The following is a 19483-nucleotide window of genomic DNA, read 5'->3' on the forward strand; positions in this document are numbered from 1 at the left end:
CAACACATCTGGCATGCCGAATACCAACAACAAAAATCTATTGCTACAGGATTGTGTTTCTGTATAATGCTTCTCACAACAATGTTGTGCAGAACTTCCACATAACAATGACACACGTTTCATACGTAACACATTCATCACACAGATTCACTTATAAACCATTTCTAAAGTCTGAATTGATCTTGATAGATTTCTACTTACCGACTATCTTACTGTCTTCTCTCTCCAGATATTTGCTCCACATCTTCTTGCCTTTCTCTTCATCCCTAAAAACAGAGACCAGGTGAGACGTTAGACCACTGGGCCAGATCCAGTGCAGAGGGACCAAGAAGACTGGTCTGATTCACTAAAAGGCTTGATAATGCAACGGGACCTAGTTCATTGTAGGTGGTAGAATATGGGAATGAGGGGATAAAGAGACACTTTGAAAAACTATTTCTACACTGACACAAGCTGGACATTTCTCTGCATAGTTTAGAATATTTAGGCAGAGTGGACCTGTTGTTACTAATCGTTTAATCGAGATTAACTGTGACCCTTAAAAAGCCATGGTTAGATAACTGATAATGATATGCAAGAATAATTGGAGCATTAAGCTGATCTAGATGGCAGCAACTCGACACAGGAGGTGGAAATGTTGCATGCAGCCTTCAACTGAAGCTTCATGATGAAGCCTGAATGATTGATGGTGTCTTGGTCTAGACTGGGTTTACTCTGTGTGCTCCTTCCTCTTGGTATCTTCCCCCCTCAGACAGCTTATTTATTTAAGTCCCATGTACATGTACACAGTACATAGTGGAATATTTCATTTGTGGAGCATACCAAGTAGCACCCGAATGATTATCCCGGTTCCCTGTGCAGGCGGTGTCACTGCAGGTCTGTCAGACACATTACTTACGGCAGGTGGTCAAAGTCCTCCAAGGTGCCTCTGGGCCGGACGCTGACCCTGTTCACCTCATTGTGCAGGCCGTCCAAGAGGAAACGCAGGAACTCCTGAGCATCCTGCTGGCTGCAAGACACAGACAGAAACATCAGTCTGTAGACGTATCATCAGACAGAGGCAATGCTAAGTGCTCCAATAATATGTAACACGTATGTAAGAGTGGAAGAAAGCTTACTTGTATCCGACAAATCTGGGAGCATATCTCTGTATCTGAGTTTTGAATTCCGACGGGCTGACCGCCTCACTGCTGGACGACGTCCACATGGTCTGGATCAGCTTGGCAAATTCTGCAGAGCACAAACTGAAGTTACTCACGCGCGCGCATGCGCGCGCACACACACACACACACACACACACACACACACACACACACACACACACACACACACACACACACACACACACACACACTTTCACCGTGTCTTAAGTCTGTCGGTCCACTCTTGTTGAAAAGTGAGAATAAACGTCTCCGACATGACTATCGATCTGTGTGTGTGTGTGTGTGTGTGTCTCTCTCTCTCAGCATCACCCCTCGGTAAAACAGACGGGGAAAACATTGATTTGTATAAATTGTATCCAGAGTTTAACAAATGATAGGAATATCACGTTTTACAGTTGATTCCTTTTTCATTGTCAGATTCCACGATTCATGAAATCATAGAGCCCGACCATAAATGTTATCAAAATACAACCTATCAAGTATCTTGGAGGAAAGAACAGGAGGCTAATCACACACACACACTCATTTTCCTGTTAAGGTGCTTTCCTTTACATTTAAATGATTAATTACTATGTTAACATTATTGCTGCATCATTAACTGATGGTTTGTAATGTAAATGTATGCATTAAAGGAATAAAAAAGGGATGTATTCAGGTTGATGGTGAACTGATTATTACTGATTATTATATTATTATTACTCTTAAACATTTTCAATGCCTGTCCAGGCCTCCAAAAGAAGAACCAGCTTCCTTCTGTTCTGAAAGATGCAGATGTAGTCCAGAGGGACGGAGTGTTGTGGACCCGTCACTCAGGCCTGGTTGTGGAGTCTGGGGGGCCTGGTTGTGGACTCTGGGGGGGCCTTGTTGTGGACTCTGGGGTCCTGTGTGACCCGTCACTCAGGCCTGGTTGTGGACTCTGGGGGGGCCTTGTTGTGGACTCTTGGGGTCCTGTGTGACCCGTCACTCACCTTCCATGAGGGCTGTGTTGGTGCGGCTGTTGTTGTTAAGGTCTCTGCGGTGCGAGTTGTGCAGGCAGTAGTCTCGCAGGCTGTGTGTGTTGCTGAGACACTGCAAGATGCTGTTCATGAAACACTGCAAGGAAAAAACACCACAGGTTTGATTCCCTTCCAAATGAAGTAACACCAAGTTCCATTCATTGATGAGTCTTAAAGGACCAGACCAGTGTTACTACATCATAGTTTACATTAACCTCCACCATGTGTTCCACAGTTGCTGGATTTTTGATATAGTTTGTTTGTTTGCCATTGTTTTGCAGCTAACTGGCTTCCTTCCATGAAAAGCAACGATATGTTGCGGGTGGCTAAACACCGGGAACTTTACTGAATGACGCGCACCAAAGTAACGGTTTACAGACTTTACTGTTTCAAAATAACAAGAACTCTTAAACAGTGACTAAACAAACAAACAACTGCGGTCAATAGAAAGTTTTGCTCCCCCGTGCTCACCCAACGCCCATGATCCCAACAGGTGAAGTGAACAGGTGAGTACCATTATTAATAACCACGGAGGCCACACCCACCACCTCAGTGCCAATGTGGTCTACACAAACAAACCAAAGACATGAATAAGAACAAAACTCACAATTTGGCTCCTACATCCATATTCAATAAACGTTCCAGAATGTTCCTGAAAAGGTTTGTCCAGGTTCGTTAAAACTCACCTCGACATTAAAATCCTCCTTCTAGCTCACATTCAGTTAGAAATTCAGTTCTAGTAAGGAACTATTTTTCCAGGCGTAATCACATTCAGCCCGAAGGCTCTCTTGGCTCTGTTGTGAAAGGAGGTCAACGATTGGCTGGAAGTCACACCTCGGACTCAACAGTCTCCATGAATGAATGATGTCCAACTTCTCCCAGTACGTCTTCCTCACATTCATACTGGGAGTGTTGGGAAGTAAACCAACGTTGAGCGTATCTCATACAAGCTTGTTTATCGCACCACTTCCTGGTTACAACGTCCAATCAGAGAACTTTTGGCCAATGGCATGCAGCCAAGGGAACATGTGCTTGTGCCGAGAGTGTGTTTGTTATTGAGGTCGGCGTACGCCAGAATGAGACTCTCTTGAACTTGATATTAGCGGCTAGCTCCACCCTTTGAGTCTACACTGTATACATTTCTCTGAAAGCTCTAGAATCACCTCTGTATCATTTCTGTCATACCATTTGACTATGTGGTAATGTTCTCATATTGTTTATTCTGTACATATGACATCTATGACATGTCTGAGTCCAGAGATCCTCCTCAGTGTCTGCCAGAGGGTTATTCCTTTTTCTTCCATTGTCAAATGTGAGGCTCTAGGGATCGGGACTAGGGATCGGACGATATTGCAGATCTTTATTGCAGATCACAATAATAACACTCACCAAGTTGATGGTGGTGAATTTCCATTATCAGGATAAATATAAATATTGTCACAAGTGACCTGAAAAAGCTGTCTAGCTGCTGTGATTGTTGATAAGAGAAAAATAGATCCTGATTAAAAAATACAGGATACAAACATACATTTAAGTGTATTTATACTTTATTTATGCAGGGAAAGCTGCTGATTTATGACCATCTTATACAATATTATTTGATTGTGTGTCTTATCTGTGACGCAATCAAAAATATTTGTTTCTTAACAAAATGTAAAGTGACATTTTAAGGGTTTTAATCAGGATAATATCATGAAAAGCAATTATTTTGGACAGGGAAATCGTGACATAAAATGTTCATAAGGTCCTATGCCGACATAGGATCCCATATTTTGTACAGATTGTAAAGCTCTCTGAGGCAAATATGTGATTTGTGAGGATTACTCCTGGCAACGACAATCAGCCTGGATTAACAGTCAGCATTTTAGCTACAAATCTGAAGTCATACATCCATGATGACTGTAGACGGTTTCTTCATTGTGGAACAATTACAAAGAAGTTTGTCTGGAAATGTATTCCCGGTTTGTATTTTTAAAGACAAATTGAAGGAATCCTTGTGTACACACACACAGACATGTTGTCAAAGACTGTGGACACACTGCTGCTGTCATCACAGTCCACAGAGTCATGTGCAGCTCGGTCAGATCAAACCAGTCCGAATCAGGAGGAGTCCTCCTGGTCCATAGTTCAGAGCTCTGTGATTAGGTTAGTGTAAACACACACACACACACATACACACTGTTTATTTTTCAGAGTGGGCCTTCTGCCTGTTGCCTGGTAGATAGATACTCTGCTGGACCACCACTCCTGTGGTCTCGGCCAGACATCCACAAACTGCTATGAGTGCAATAATGATGATAGTGAATCATGGTATTTTAGTGCATAAAGAGCAACCCGTCACTACTACTATGATATATATTTGGCTCTAGATGAATGTATGTGGCAGCGCGTGGTACTTACAGTGTTTCCCAGGTTCTTTAGTCCCACCAGACCTTGGGCACTCTTTGAGTTCTGAAAGACAAAAGTCACAATATTTAGATTAAATTCCACTTCATAATAACATAAAGTGTTTAAAGGACTTGTGAACAGTAAAAATGAAAACCTGACATTCTAAATATATTTCATGTGTATGAATAACTGTATTTTACCTCAAAGTCGTCAACATTTTTTGAATCACACAATCCAAATATGATCTTTCTGATGAATGCTTTCAATGTTATTGAAGCATTCCGTCTTTTATCGCAACTTCAGTTTTAGTATGGCACTTCCTACATTTTCTAAAATGCCTGTGGACAAACACCACGAGACGTGATGGGAACGACCTCGCTTTAGCTGTGACTGGAGACACACATCATTAACCTTATTTATGTTATCTCAACACGTGCTTCCTCTTCTATACTGAAGCCACTGGTTGTTCTCCAACAACATACACATTCAGTGCTGTGCTTTTCCTTTGAAGAACCCAGGATTGTAATGTAAATGCCGTCTGCTAATGTTTTGCACTGTGCAAGTGTTTCTGGCTGAATTTGTGCTTTGATGAGATCCCAAAGGAAGCTAGAGAAGCAGCAAAACACAGACATGTGACAAAGATGTGATTAAATTCAATTGTATTTATACAGCCCAATATCACAAATTTGCCTCGTGGTCTTTACAATCACTCGACACCTTCTGTCCTTGGACCCTGGCGTCAGGTCAGGAAAAACTCCCCAAACAAACCCAACTACTACATGTGGAGTTTTTTTTGGGGAGCATTGTCAGTTCCTCTCTTGTTAATCACTGGCAGATGGCAGCTGGGATCTGATCAACAACAGTAGAAAACACACAATCACTTTACCTGAAGGGTTTTCTACTGTAACTGTTATTGTTGCAAACTCTCAGAGCAACAACGCATGAAATACAGACATTTTAGCCAGATGGCAAAGCATATTATCATCATTTAACATCTTAAAATGGGACTTATACCATCACTTGCTGCAGTTAGGTTTCATTACATAAGTTGAGTGGTTACATAATTGAGTAGCTAGAGGAAGAACATGAGGGTGGATAAGGGATGCATGTGTGCCCTCAACTAAGGAGCCGAGGCAGCAGACAGCTATGCTTTAAAAAATATAAGCCAATTCATTTTTTACTTCGTCCTATCCACCTGTATCACTGAACCAACTCATCAAAGGAAGATTTCATATACATCATGTTTTGTTTTGTTTTGCGGGATGTGTAAAGCAACAAAAAGATAATTTTACCAGCTTCAGTTTTATGTATAAAACAAGCTGACATGTGGCCCAGTGCAGAATCTAACCGTGTGAGAGAAAGTCTGCAGGTCCGGCAGCCTAACACCAGGCACCTGATCTCCTCTAACCCTCGCTATCCTCACCTGTGGTGAAGCAAGAGCACATTCACTGAAAGACCTATGTATCAGGACCACAAAGAAACCTGTCCCGGATCTTAGGTCGGACCATGAACACTACCATCATTTAACGGTTCAAATAGAGCATACATGTAAAATGAAGGTAAGGTTCTTTAAAGGATGAGTTTAAAAGCCCTAAATATGGAAAAGAAGTCAAATCTTCAGTCAAACACGCTACAGCATTTGACTCAGTCAGGTGATGTAAACAGCATCTACAATATGTGCTGGACGGCTCATTCACACCAAGTGTTGTGGTCAGCAGCCTCACCCTGGATGTGACACACATGAATGACCAGTCTGTACACTGAACGACCTCGCCGCCTGCTCCGTCATCAGGCCATTCAACACGCCACCAGTAGTCTAATGGTCTCGGGTGTCATGTGAGTTGCTTTGAGTTGTTTCTATGTCCCAACCTGCTGAGCATCAACACCAACAGTACATGTTTGATGTGGAGATGCTGAGATTTGATTGAACATCACTTCTGTCGAGCAGAATCTTTTCTGCGGGTGATTTTACAATCAGTGGGACTGACACAGTTCTGTACTGATACAAACTGGTGCCCGTAGTGCATGGATCAATATAGAGTAGTAGCCTTGCACCTCATGCAGCTGTGGCTCAGCAGTAGAGTGGAAGATTGGCGGTTCGAATCCCGGCTCCTCCAGTCTGCCTGACGAAGTGTCCTTGGGCAAGAAACTGAATCCCCTATTGCCCCCGTTGCCGCGCCATCGCCGTGAATGTGTATGAATGAGTTAGATCCTGATGTGCAGACGGCTCCTCTGCCATCAGTGTATGAATGTACGGGTAAACGGGTAAAAGTGACTGAATGTAGTGTGAAGCACCTTGAGTAGCTAGTTAGCTAGAAAAGCACTATATGAATCTATTCATGCTTTTTCATTACCAATTAATGTGCCAGTTTTTCTTCCGATTAATGGAATGGGCTAGAAGACGTCAGAAAGCAGTGACATCGCAATGTCCCAAAGGAAGTCCAGATACATACTTGTTAAGTTATAATGCTGGGTGTTTCAGCAAAGGCTTGTCTGTTTAAACACACCCAGCAGTCACAGAGCAGCATCATCATAGCTCATGTTTCTACCAGTCAAGTATTCCCTCTCCACTCCACTCTGAGCTGTTCAGTTGATCACCACCGATCTCGGAGGCAAATATATGCTTCTTTAGATGCTGCTAGAAATGCTCCCAATATGTTCACCAGCTAGTTGCAACCGTTTTGCTCAATCAGATGCCTGCTGCCTCTAATAACAATGTTGAAATAAGTCCTAAACCAAAACAATAAGCTGGAAGGTGCTTAAAAGTTCTGTAGAGCCGACATGGAATGCATAGTGAATCCTCTGTCTAGTTTCATTATGAGTACTATTTGTTCCATTAAGATATTGATAGTGCAGCTTTAAAGGATTAACTTATTAACAGAAAGGGCTTTTGCTATTATATAAATGACCATGTGTGTCTAAAAAGAGTCAGGACAACATGTGGAAAAATCTACAGTTTAATTAAATATGGCTTATCTAAATCCTCCGTTCTGTAAATTCCACTGTGGTGAACATGGAACACTTTACGAGACACACACACACACACACACACACACACACACACACACACACACACACACACACTTCCTGTTCTGTGTCCAGCTTCAAGAACTTGTGATGACTCCAGTATGACATGATGCAGGACCAATCCTCTGGTCCTGTAACTCTGACAGCTCTCTGCTGAGTAATGCCACGGCCAGTCCCAGAAATAGCAGCTTTGCTGTTAATAACGCCTGCTCGTCCACTCGCAATTGGCTGATCCTTCAGCCAGCTGGGTAGACGTCACAGGGATGAGACAACATCCCAGCTCTGTCTCCGTAGCAACACTATTGTAATTTTTTTTACGGGATGGAACGCTAGAGGACATGGTGCCATCACAGTGACAAGCCTGAGCGTGGTGTGTGTGTGTGTGTGTGTGTGTGTGGGGGGGGGGGGGCTGACGTTGCCTGGAGAACAAACAGTGTACACACCTCTTTCCCAGTTTTCTAGGCTACTACTCAAAGTTATTGAGGTGCCACAGACCCAGCAGTAATAACTGGTTAATAACTTGTTAATAACATGACTTCTTCCCAGGATCCTTTGTGCTCTCCTCTCGGGTGAAGCTGGATCATGGTTGTAGCTGTGTCCGTGGCCTGGTTCGACACACACTGCTGCTGTTAGTCATACTTTATTACTATTATCATTATATTATATACCCACCTCTACTGTTATCATCAGTCGTAACCTTTCCACTTAGAATTGCTGCCATTACTGTTACTATTGCTTTTACTGCTCTGATCATATCATTTCTGTCACATGGATTGACTTTCGGCCGCTTGTACCTGCGGCCGAAAGTCTGAGTTTCAGTAGAGCTGCTGCTCCTTTGCATCAAAAGGAGACAGCTGAGGTGCTTTGGGCATCTGGTAAGGATGCCCCCTGGATGCCCCCTGGGCGCCTCCTCTGCTATGCAGAGACCGGGTGAACTGATTGGAGAACTTCTCGCTCTACCTCTGAGCCACGACCAGTGGTGGACAGTAACGGTGTAAATTTACTTAAGTACTGTATTTAAGTACATATCCAGAGGATTTGTACTTTACTTGAGTATTAGATTTCTTTGGTACTTATTACTCTTACTTGAATACATTTCCAAGACAAATACTTTTACTCGAGTTCATTTCTAGAAAGGCTGAAAAGTACTCGTTACTTTCAGGTCTGCTCTTTTTTTTCACTGGGATCTACGTAAAAGCGGAAATACGTAATCCCTCCCCATAAGGATACCGCCAAAGTAGTCACGCTCTCGACTGTGTTTGTCAACACAAAACCGTGACAATGGCTGAGTCTCAGACTGAGTGTGAGAATGATCCGGAGGAACTTTCAGAAAATCCTTGACCTTATCTGGACTCCATGTTTGAGTTTTACAGAGTAAAAAACATGGACACAGACAAACAGTCATATATTTTCAATGTAATACTGGATGTATACTTTGCGTACAACGACCTCAGGAGGGTGGCTGGCGTCTCCCTTAGAGATAGGGTGAGAAGCTCAGTCATCCGTGAGGGACTCTGAGTAGAGCTGCTGCTCCTTTGCATCAAAAGGAGACAGCTGAGGTGGTTTGGGCATCTGGTAAGGATGCCCCCGGGCGCCTCCTTAGGGAGGTGTTTCAGGCACGACCAGCTGGGAGGAGGCCACGGAGAAGACCCAGGACTAGGTGGAGAGATTATATCTCCACACTGGCCTGGGAACACCTCGGGATCCCTAAAATGACCAGGGGCCTCATTTATAAAGCTTGCATACGCACAAAACGGGGCTGGCAGGAGGAGGAGACAGCCGACTGCATTAATACAGGATACAACAAATACCCTCCCATTAGATTGTCGTTGTTTATTAATTTAGCAATTTCTTGCATTCCTTCTCTTGTTTGCCGTAGCTCATTTGTAACGTTGTTTATTGTGCTGATGGCGTCTTGCTGGAGTCGCAGGACGGCATCCGTGAGCACCCAACCGCTTCCTGGTGATGCTCGCGGCGGCACCCTCGGGTGCACCGCTGCTTGGAGCTGGACGCTGTGCCGAGATTCTTTGTGAGTTCTGCCACTGTCCGCTCATGTTGGTCCTCATGTTGTTCTGCTCATGTTGCTCCGCTTATGTTGGTCCTCATGTTGCTCTGCTCATGTTGCTCCGCTCATGTTGCTCTGCTCATGTTGGTCCTCATGTTGCTCTGCTCATGTTGCTCCGCTCATGTTGGTCCTCATGTTGCTCCGCTCATGTTGGTCCAAATGTTGCTCTGCTCATGTTGCTCCGCTCATGTTGGTCCTCATGTTGCTCTGCTCATGTTGCTCCGCTCATGTTGGTCCTCATGTTGCTCTGCTCATGTTGCTCAGCTCATGTTGGTCCTCATGTTGCTCTGCTCATGTTGCTCAGCTCATGTTGGTCCTCTCATTTTGCTCCGCTCTGTCCCACTGACAGCGTTGACTGCGGCAGCAATATGTTGCCACTTGCGCTGCTTTATTTTGTTCGTTCTCCCGCTGCTGTGGGATCGAGAATGGTTTTCTCGATCTCATTTTCCGATAATTTCATTTGCTCTTTTCTGGCCTGTGGCCATGATTCACCGCACCATGAACAATTGCATACCGGCTCATATACGTGAGATCCCCTTACTAAGATCGATGGTCCTCCTGAGAAACACTTAGACAGTGAGAAGGCCTTCTTCACACACCATCTTCACCATCACACTGCAATCTGAAATTATTTAGATAACAGCTACAGAGCATGTGACCATGAAGCAATGCATTGGCTTATTATATAACAGCCGTGTTCATCTCCACTGGTATGCATGTCTCTACTAGGAAAATAATTCACCCTTAATGGTAGCAAAGTTGACCACTAGCTAACAGGCTTGTGTTTCCATTGCACTGAGGGGGAGAGCCTCTGGGTCTGTCTCTCGTCACAGCACACTATACTGGAAGATCACACCATAGACTTTGACAAGTAGACTTAAACTAATCAAATACTAAGGTGGAACAAAGTTCCAACACCTGAATTGTACACTGTATAAAAACCACACAATTTCCTGGGACCAGGCCTTTGTATCCACCAACTCCACCAAGTTGGAGTCGACTGATTAATCTGGCATTGTGACATGAGACAGCAGTTTCTCAGTTAAATAGTAATGGACCAAAGAGTGCAGCAGGAGGGACTAACAATAAACCAATCGCTGCCAGGGAGGGCACTATGCTCGAGCGCTTGACCGTTATCAAGCGTTGTCAGCTGTGTGCCAGAACCAAGGAGTTATAGTAACCAAGGGGAGTTTGAAGAGGAGAGATCACATGTAGTATCATCGGGGTACAACACATGTGCAGTGACACCTGGTCTTCACTTGCCAAAAGTCTCATTAGCTGGTGCACCCTGTCAAGCTCCAACTGCCACCTCTTCACAATACATTGTGAATCTCAAACATTTGACACAAATCCTGCCAGAATATCTATACAAGAGATTTATTTAAATTAATCTTTCACTCAACTGTTACCTCTCTTTTGGGCTGCTGAAAAATAGTTTTGAATTTGATATGACGCCCTTGATTAGCAAATGATTTTACATACATGGCATGTCTTCTCAGTATTCCCCGACACCATTCACCCACTCAGGATGGAACTAATTTTCACACATATTATCTTATCTTGCCCGAGGACACCTTGACATGTGGACTAGAGGAGCCTGGCATCAAACCACCAATCGTCTGATTTTACATTTTGATTTAAGGCATTTAGCAGACACTCTTGTCCAAAGTGACCTACAATAAGTAGATTTTGTCAGAAGAAAGTGAAACAGCAAGATATGGCTGTCGGTACAGTATGGATGTCAATAGAACAAGTTTCAAGCACTCCTAGTTGCTAGGTTACCACTAGGTTTGTGTATTTTTGGGGGGTTGGGTGAAGGGGAGGAGAGGCGGTGGGGGGTAAAGGAGGAAGGCTATGCAGAGTCCGGGTGAACTGATTGGAGAACTTCTCGCTCTACCTCTGAGCCACGACCAGTGGTGGACAGTAACGGAGTAAATTTACTTAAGTACTGTATTTAAGTACATATCCAGAGGATTTGTACTTTACTTGAGTATTAGATTTCTTTGGTACTTATTACTCTTACTTGAATACATTTCCAAGACAAATACTTTTACTCGAGTTAATTTCTAGAAAGGCTGAAAAGTACTCGTTACTTTCAGGTCTGCTATCTTTTTTTCTTTTCTTTTTTTTTTTAAATACTATTGGACACAAGCTGTTTGTCAAAGAAGGAAACCTATCACAGTGCATGCTCTCCACTGGGATCTACGTAAAAGCGGAAATACGTAATCCCTCCCCATAAGGATACCGCCAAAGTAGCCATGCTCTCGACTGTGTTTGTCAACACAAAACCGCAACAATGGCTGAGTCTCAGACTGAGTGTGAGAATGATCCGGAGGAACTTTCAGAAAATCCTTGGCCTTATCTGGACTCCATGTTTGAGTTTTACAGAGTAAAAAACATGGACACAGACAAACAGTCATATATTTTCAATGTAATACTGGATGTATACTTTGTCGTACAACATCCTTGCATGCCTGATTAACAGGCAGGCTCATAGGAGAAGTCAGAAGTTATGCGTTTGTGAGCTTGTAGATGGGCTTTGCAACACCAAACATAGCTACGACAGTGCAGTTTCCTTGGCAATATTACACCGTAAGATACATTATGTTAATCTAGTCATAGTAGTTAAAGGTATATGTATTGTATTATATTTTACTTATCTTGTGTGACTGTATAGCGCATAGCAGTGATTGGTATTTACTGGTGGTGCAGGAAGACATAAACCCCCAAATACTTTTTTACACAAATATGTATTAACTATGTTAAGCCTAGAAACCTTAATTTTATTTGAAATTTACTCTTACTTTTACTTAAAGTAAATTTAAAAGCATGTACTTTTTGATACTTAAGTACCTTTAAAAGCAAGTACTTTTTTACTCTTACTCGAGTACCATGTCGACTGAGCTACTTTTACTTGTAACGGAGTAAATTTTGACCAGTAGTATTTGTACTCTTACTCAAGTACTGGGGTTGAGTACTCTGTTCATCTCTGGCCACGACTGCGTTAACATGCACCAAATATTATCCTTTTTTGCCCTAATGCTGAAAAAGACAATATTCCTCTGAAGTTTACATGGCTGGTAGTGTTGCACGGTCTACCGATACTAGAAAGGTATCCCAATACCCTGCCGTTAAAAACGGTAGGCTACAATACCCCATTTTATTAGTACTGATACTTTAAGTATAACAGTGTTCTAAGCCGTATGTCCTATGAGTTGCGTCGATGTGCGACAGCGGGGCAGTGTGTGCCCAATGACTTTCCACAACAGTCCCGTCTCCGTCAGTTGACGCGCAACTTCCCAGAGTAGCGCTGCAGTCAGGGCCTGTTCAGACTGCACCTTTCCATTGACGGACCGGTGCCGGACGAGGGAAGGCGTGTCTGGTTCATGGGGGAGATGTCCTTGCGGACGCAGCCAGCAACGATTCAATTGCTTCCCACTAGCCGGCTAATTCAGGCTACTTCCAGCTTCTTTATTATTATAGTGCAAATGGATCCCGTTATAGCCGTGACGCAAGCCCATGCAAAGTCTCTCAACGGAAAGGTGAACAGGCCCTGAGAGCTCCGTCCCTCGCTAGCAGCTGAACACATGAGCGCTAGTTCACGTTAACAACACTGAGCTGACCGAACACAGATCACGCTGCTGCTGGGACCTTAGAGAGTCAGTAAAGCTCCTCTTTCAACATTGAAGGTTTAAATGATCAGGTCTGTTGAGTTATCATAACGCTAGCGGCTAACTGCTAAAAACAGTAACGTAATGACGCAGCTAGACAGCTAACATAATCAGTCCTGCCCGTCTCACGTTGAGACGTTAATTTGGATAATACAATAACGTGTGTCTGGAAAGTAAACCAGCAGCGAGACAGGACCAGTAGCAGCCTGCTCTACAAACTATTAGACCAGCAACAAAAATATGGTGCCAAGTCACCAGAAACAGGAAATAAACAGGACTGTAGCTGAATACATATAATATAAATCATACACACCCCAAGTTATGTTACCATGTTTTCTTTTTTTTTTACATGGATGAGGACTTTTTGTCTTATTAATGTTGTTTGTATTGTTCTAATCTTTATTTAAAAAAAATCTGCTTGCTTAATTTTTCTTAATTTTCTAGTATAGAGTACCAAGTATTTTTCTGGGTATCGGTATCGACTTTCAAATTCTAGTATTGTGACAACCCTAACGGCTGGTGTGATTATATTGCATTTGATTGAAGGAGCGGAAGTGAACATTTGAATATACAATAAACCCTGTGTGTTGAGATTTACTCCTGATCAGATTTTTTTTCTGTTTATTTCGGTTTTCCATCTCCGATAAAGAGCAGCACACAGCCGCTCTCTAAACGTCATCTCTCGAGAAAGTCCTGGATGTGGTTCTGTGTCTGTCAGACCATCTGAAGGGAAGACGACCATCTCAGCAGAGCACAGAGAAACAATGTGAGGCATAGCAGACTATAGGGAAGGGAGACTTCTTTCAAATATTATGACTTCATGCTTGTAACATTACAACTTTTTCCATCAACATTGTATAACTTTCTTGACGTTTCAGAGAACACAGGGATATGTTTAGAATGTGCAGAACGCTTCTCTGAAACACATGAGTTACTAAAGTCCAGGGGTCTGTAAATTCATTTAAATTAATGAATATATCATTGAGGTGAATAAGTGCCACATGCACGTTTAAAGAGTTTACTTCCCAAAACAAAAGCCACAGAAGAGGATGGAGTGATGCCTACGTGTGCCTACAATATATTGTGATATTTAAGCGGCGTTCACACCGAACGCGATAGACGCGAATTGAGCGGCGACTCTACATTGAAAACCAATGTAAATGGCGCGATGACACGCGATTCAGGCGGAGGCGGCGCGAATGGAGCGTCTGGCGCGATGAGACGCGGCGCGAATGGCGCGTCTGACGCGGCGCGAATGGCGCGTCTGACGCGCCATTCGCTTCATTCGCGTCAGACGCGCCATTCGCTTCATTCGCGTCAGACGCGCCATTCGCGCCATTCGCGCCATTCGCGCCATTCGCGCCGCGTCAGACGCGCCATTCGCGCCATTCGCGCCGCCTCCGCCTGAATCGCGTGTCATCGCGCCATTTACATTGGTTTTCAATGTAGAGTCGCCGCTCAATTCGCGTCTATCGCGTTCGGTGTGAACGCCGCTTAAATATCACAATATATTGTAGGCACACGTAGGCATCACTCCATCCTCTTCTGTGGCTTTTGCGAATAAAGTTGAAAAATCGAACTTTTCAGGCGGCATCGCGCCGCGACATCCAATCAGCGACGAGTTCAAGCCGACAGACAGATGAGCTGAGATGGACGGGCTGCATTACCAAACCCGACTCGGGAAGACCGGACCCCGGCGCGACGGGGGCCGTACCGGCCTCACACCGTCAGGGCTGAGCCTCGATCAGAAGGACTCAGGCCCCCGCGCGACACCGGGCAATCGGTCTTCCGTACGCCACATTTCCCACGTCCGCCCGCCCGTCGGACGGGGATTCGGCGCTGGGCTCTCCCTCTTCGCTCGCCGCTACTGAGGGAATCCTAGATAGTTTATTTTCCTCCGCTTAGTAATATGCTTAAATTCAGCGGGTTGTCTCATCTGATCTGAGGTCGAATGTGGCCCCGACTCTGGGGAGAGGTGCAAGGGACGTGGCTCCCGGAGGAGGCTCACGGACTCTGGCATCGGGTACCCCGAGGCGGAGGAGGAGGGTCCGCCGACGTGACCCGCCGGCTCCCCTCAAAAATGAGCGTCATGCGCGAATGGCGCGAATGACGCTAAAAAAGTCCAAAATGATCAAGCGGCGCGATACACGCGTCTGACGCGATTGTATTGGCGTCTATCGCGTTCGGTGTGAACGCAGCATTAGAACTGTCATCTGCCACTGGAAGTCTGTGTTTTCCCTGACATACAAAAACCTTGACATAAAAATCCACCAGAAAGCTGGACATGTGTGTCACTGCTCTTTGTCATCACAATGATATAACAGAATAATCATTTAAAAAAGGAATATTCAAATGTGTCTACATTATAACTGATGGTGACTGTAAGGGTCCTGGATAATGGACCACTGGGCATATCGATGCATCATTAGCGTTTATATTACAGAGTGATTGTAGAGGAGCAGTTAGAAGCTGAAGCAGAAAGCAACCTTTCACCTTCCAGCTGCCCGTACTGGTATGCAGCGGGCCTGCTGTGCAGAAACGTGCATGATGACAGATAAGCACACACACATTTCCCTCATGCACACATTGACATGTACACACTGAGAGAACGTCTACAGGGAGGGAGAGGTAGAGGACGTTGATGAAAGGAAGGAGAAGGTGGACAGAAAGCCTGCCAAACGGCCAGGCCTCGGCAGCACTAAAGTGTAGTCTAATGTGATTTCTCATTACATAACAGGAGCTGGCACACGGCAGCTCCACTCCACGCTGTACATACATGACATACACACTCATACTAACACAGCTGAAAGTCCTTCCTCTTCTTCTCATATTAGGACAAAGTAGGATTTGAAATCTCACTTTATCCAAAAATGCATGTGTAATATTAACCTGAACAAGGTGATTTCATTAAAAGGCAATAAAAAATGTCTGATTTGATGACTGATCTCCAATCCAATCAGTACACAGTTCAGGCTAATATACTGGTAATGACCAAAGTATGTAAAGTATGACCTACTTGATTAACAAATTTGACAAATATGGCATTTTTTTCTCATTGTTGCCCGACATCGGCTAGTTCTGTTTTTTATTTTAATCTCTCTTTCAACTTCAACACCGGCACAAAGGATGTTGTCATGGCAACCCATCACCTGGTGTTAGATTCAAGCCAATACATTGGTCTCACATAACTTGACAATTACAAAATGTACATATTTCAATCCAGCACAAAATATCAAGCGACTTTCAGTTAAACGCTTTGCCACGATTCCTTTGTCAAGTTGAGGCTGAGTGGTCTTCCATGCCTGCCGGTATATTGTGACTACTGTAGGCTGTGCTGTGTGGCTGTGTCCATGTGGGAACAGCCAGAGGCAGCATGCACTTTATGTGATATGTTCGAAGTATTTCCTATAAAGCCACAGTGAGATACATAAGAGCAACGGTGGTGTGTGAGGGGGATTAAACAGCGGTTACATAAGCAGTGACCTGCTAGTGCAGGCCTACGATCCTGACACAGCGGAGTACAGCAGCTTAAAAGAGCGGCTTACCTCTGCAAATGACTCACTTCGACGTTGAACTGACGATATACATAACGTGATCACTGAAATAACATCTGTGCCGTTCAGAATGACACACACATTTCTGCCAGCAGGGGACCTGAACTCTTCTACTGAATCTCCCATTTAAACACACGTGATCCTCGCCGAGCATAGCCTTTCAACTGTGTAACTTAATAAACTTAAATAACTTCCACACCATATGAACCGCACGTTATTATTCTCGTGATGATTGTGATATTTTACAGGAGGGCTACGTTTACACTGCTTGTTACCACCCATGGCCAGTTTGTAAGTGACATAAGATAGTGGACCAATTTATCTATGACTGAATCATTGCTAGTTGGTATTCACATATGCCTCGTTTCATAGTTCACACCTAACTAGTGTCTTGCCAGTAAAGAGACAATGTTATAAAGCGTATATTGTTATCGTAAGCGAGCGTGAGCGATAACGGAAGGCAGCGGTTTCCGTCTCTTACCTTGGCTTGGTTTATGAGAAGCCCTACGAAAGTTGACACCAGCATGGAGCCAGACATGCTGCCTTTTCTCCGCATCTCCTGCTTCAGGAAGGGGAACGCCGCGGCCGGCGCCTCCTCGGGTACGGTCACCGTGTAAGACTGCCGCATGCTCGGCATGCTGGCGGACGAACGACGCCGGTGACTTCTTCAGACGACGCCGCAAGGTTTTCTTCGCGCTCCCGCTCTTCGCTCGCGCTATTGAGCGGTTTTCTCCAGCAGCAACGCAAATAAGACGTGTGTCTCCGTTTGTGACAGACTCTCTGCCTGCTGTCATTAATTCATTCAAATAACAGCACCGACCTCGCCGAACAGACGACCCGTGCGGGTCCCTTTAAATGACTCCACGTACGCGCGGGTGAAAAAGACGGCTCTATCAGGTGCACGCAGGTGTGGTCTGTAAATGCAGACCGCGTTCACATCCCGTGTCACAGCACTGAAGCTCCGTCCCTTTTGGCTCGGCTAGAAGTCGGCCTACAACAAACGTCAGCGACCGCCTCCGACCGTGCTGTTACGTCACAGCCCATCCTTGTCCACGCTGCTGTAACACCCTGAATGCTGTGGTCAAAAGAGACGACTCGTCTCCACGAGGATCGTAACGGAAAGGTAGCCTGGGTTACATATACTGTACATCCCATCAGTGTAGTCATGTTACTAACGTGTAACAGATGTATGTGACAACACAGCGGTGCGTTTACGTCTAATCCAGTACTTCAAAAATGAGATGCTGCGGTCCTAAACGGGGTCTTTAATGAGGTTCCGGTGATTCACCAGCAACACAAAGAAGGGGATGAGGAATGGATTTTTTAAAAATCGGCGGGGCTTGTCTCTTTAAGAAGTCACTCTTTATAAGGGATGCAAATTAGTAATATTTGGTTATAAATGTTAAAGACTACGTTTATGAACATGAAATAGCAACATTATATTTGCACGTTTATACGTTTTGCAGCAAACGTGTTGTCAAGCGCTACAGGGTTTCCATGTGTTTGTCACAGGGATGACCTGTCTGTGGATGAGACTGTGTGTTAAACCTGTCTATTTGTCATAGCTACACAGACATTACATGAGCAACAGACCAACCGGAGCCTATAGTGGTCCTGAACTTCATTCAGCAGTCATAGAACACAGAAGAGTGGGGTTACCAAATGTGCATCCAGCCAGCTAAAATTCTGGTTCAGCAAAGCACAGCCATTACATGAGCATCTTGAAAATAATTTCTGTCCATGTTCACAAATCAGTAGATTACATACATCTTGTTAATTGCTAGAGAGCCTGGAAGCAAAATCTGGACGACGTACAGGTGTTGCACCAGTGTTTTGAATGTGATGGAGCCGGAAACACTTGGCTATGTGTGACTACAAGCACCTGATGACTGACAGATGGTCTAAACAGGTTGTTTTGCCATTTTAAAGAGAAGCTTCCCAACTAATGGAGCAAATTGATAAGAAAGACATCATGTGCCATGCCTCACCTCCCACTCACAGGCAGTCAATAGTTCAGGGTCACCAAACTACTAACAGGCAAAATTATGAAGAAGCAGTCTTCCCATGTCAGCCAGCCCTGTGTTGCCTTACTTTATCAGCTACAGCCCATGTGAGTGTAACATGCATTCCTGCATCTGTCTTCAGAGGAAGGACTGAAATGCACAGTGTGTTTACGTAGAGGGGGATTGTAGCTGAAATGCAACTGCAACATGTCCACAGCAGCAATCTTATGACCCAGGCTCAAGAATGTGTACACAACAAACAGCCAAGGAGCACATTCCATCACCAGGCTGAAGGTGCATGTGAATGTTTAAATACTCAAGGTGGAAAACTACAACGTGAGAGACAGAGGCAAAGAGTAAATGTTTGTGTTGTGATAGCCGATGCAAAGAGCAAAGCAGTCTGGAAAAAAATGGGACAAAAGCTGTCTTTGAGCAATGTTATCTCGGAGAAGTCAGAGTACAATTACCTAGGGATGGCTGCTCTATTCCCGAAGCTAAATTAGGCACATTAGACAGGCAATCTATTCACTCAAGAGTTTCAATTTAAAAGGTACACCATATTCCTTTCAAGGGCAATTAAAATAAGACATTGTTGATCATGGCAGTCCTGAGGTCAT

General features: G+C 44.3%; 1 protein-coding gene across 11 annotated transcripts in view; it reads right to left on the minus strand.

The window, feature by feature from the left end:
- The window catches only part of usp2a (ubiquitin specific peptidase 2a), a 55153-nt gene that overhangs the window by 6907 nt on the left and 28763 nt on the right, over positions 1-19483 (minus strand). For 9 of the 11 annotated variants that reach the window (XM_084019970.1, XM_084019967.1, XM_084019966.1 and 6 more), the window contains 5 exons: positions 4559-4609; positions 2132-2255; positions 1119-1230; positions 899-1009; positions 202-266 (listed from right to left, as the gene is read on the minus strand). In XM_084019970.1, the coding sequence (XP_083876096.1) occupies positions 202-266; positions 899-1009; positions 1119-1230; positions 2132-2255; positions 4559-4609 (463 nt within the window). Of the gene's footprint in view, positions 1-201; positions 267-898; positions 1010-1118; positions 1231-2131; positions 2256-4558; positions 4610-17344; positions 17783-19483 lie in introns of those variants that run through there. The other 2 variants (XM_084019965.1, XM_084019964.1) reach the window with 2 other exon arrangements.

This window comes from Eutrigla gurnardus, assembly GCF_963514095.1.
Source record: "Eutrigla gurnardus genome assembly, chromosome: 10".
In the NCBI taxonomy this organism is placed as follows: Eukaryota; Metazoa; Chordata; class Actinopteri; order Perciformes; family Triglidae; genus Eutrigla; species Eutrigla gurnardus.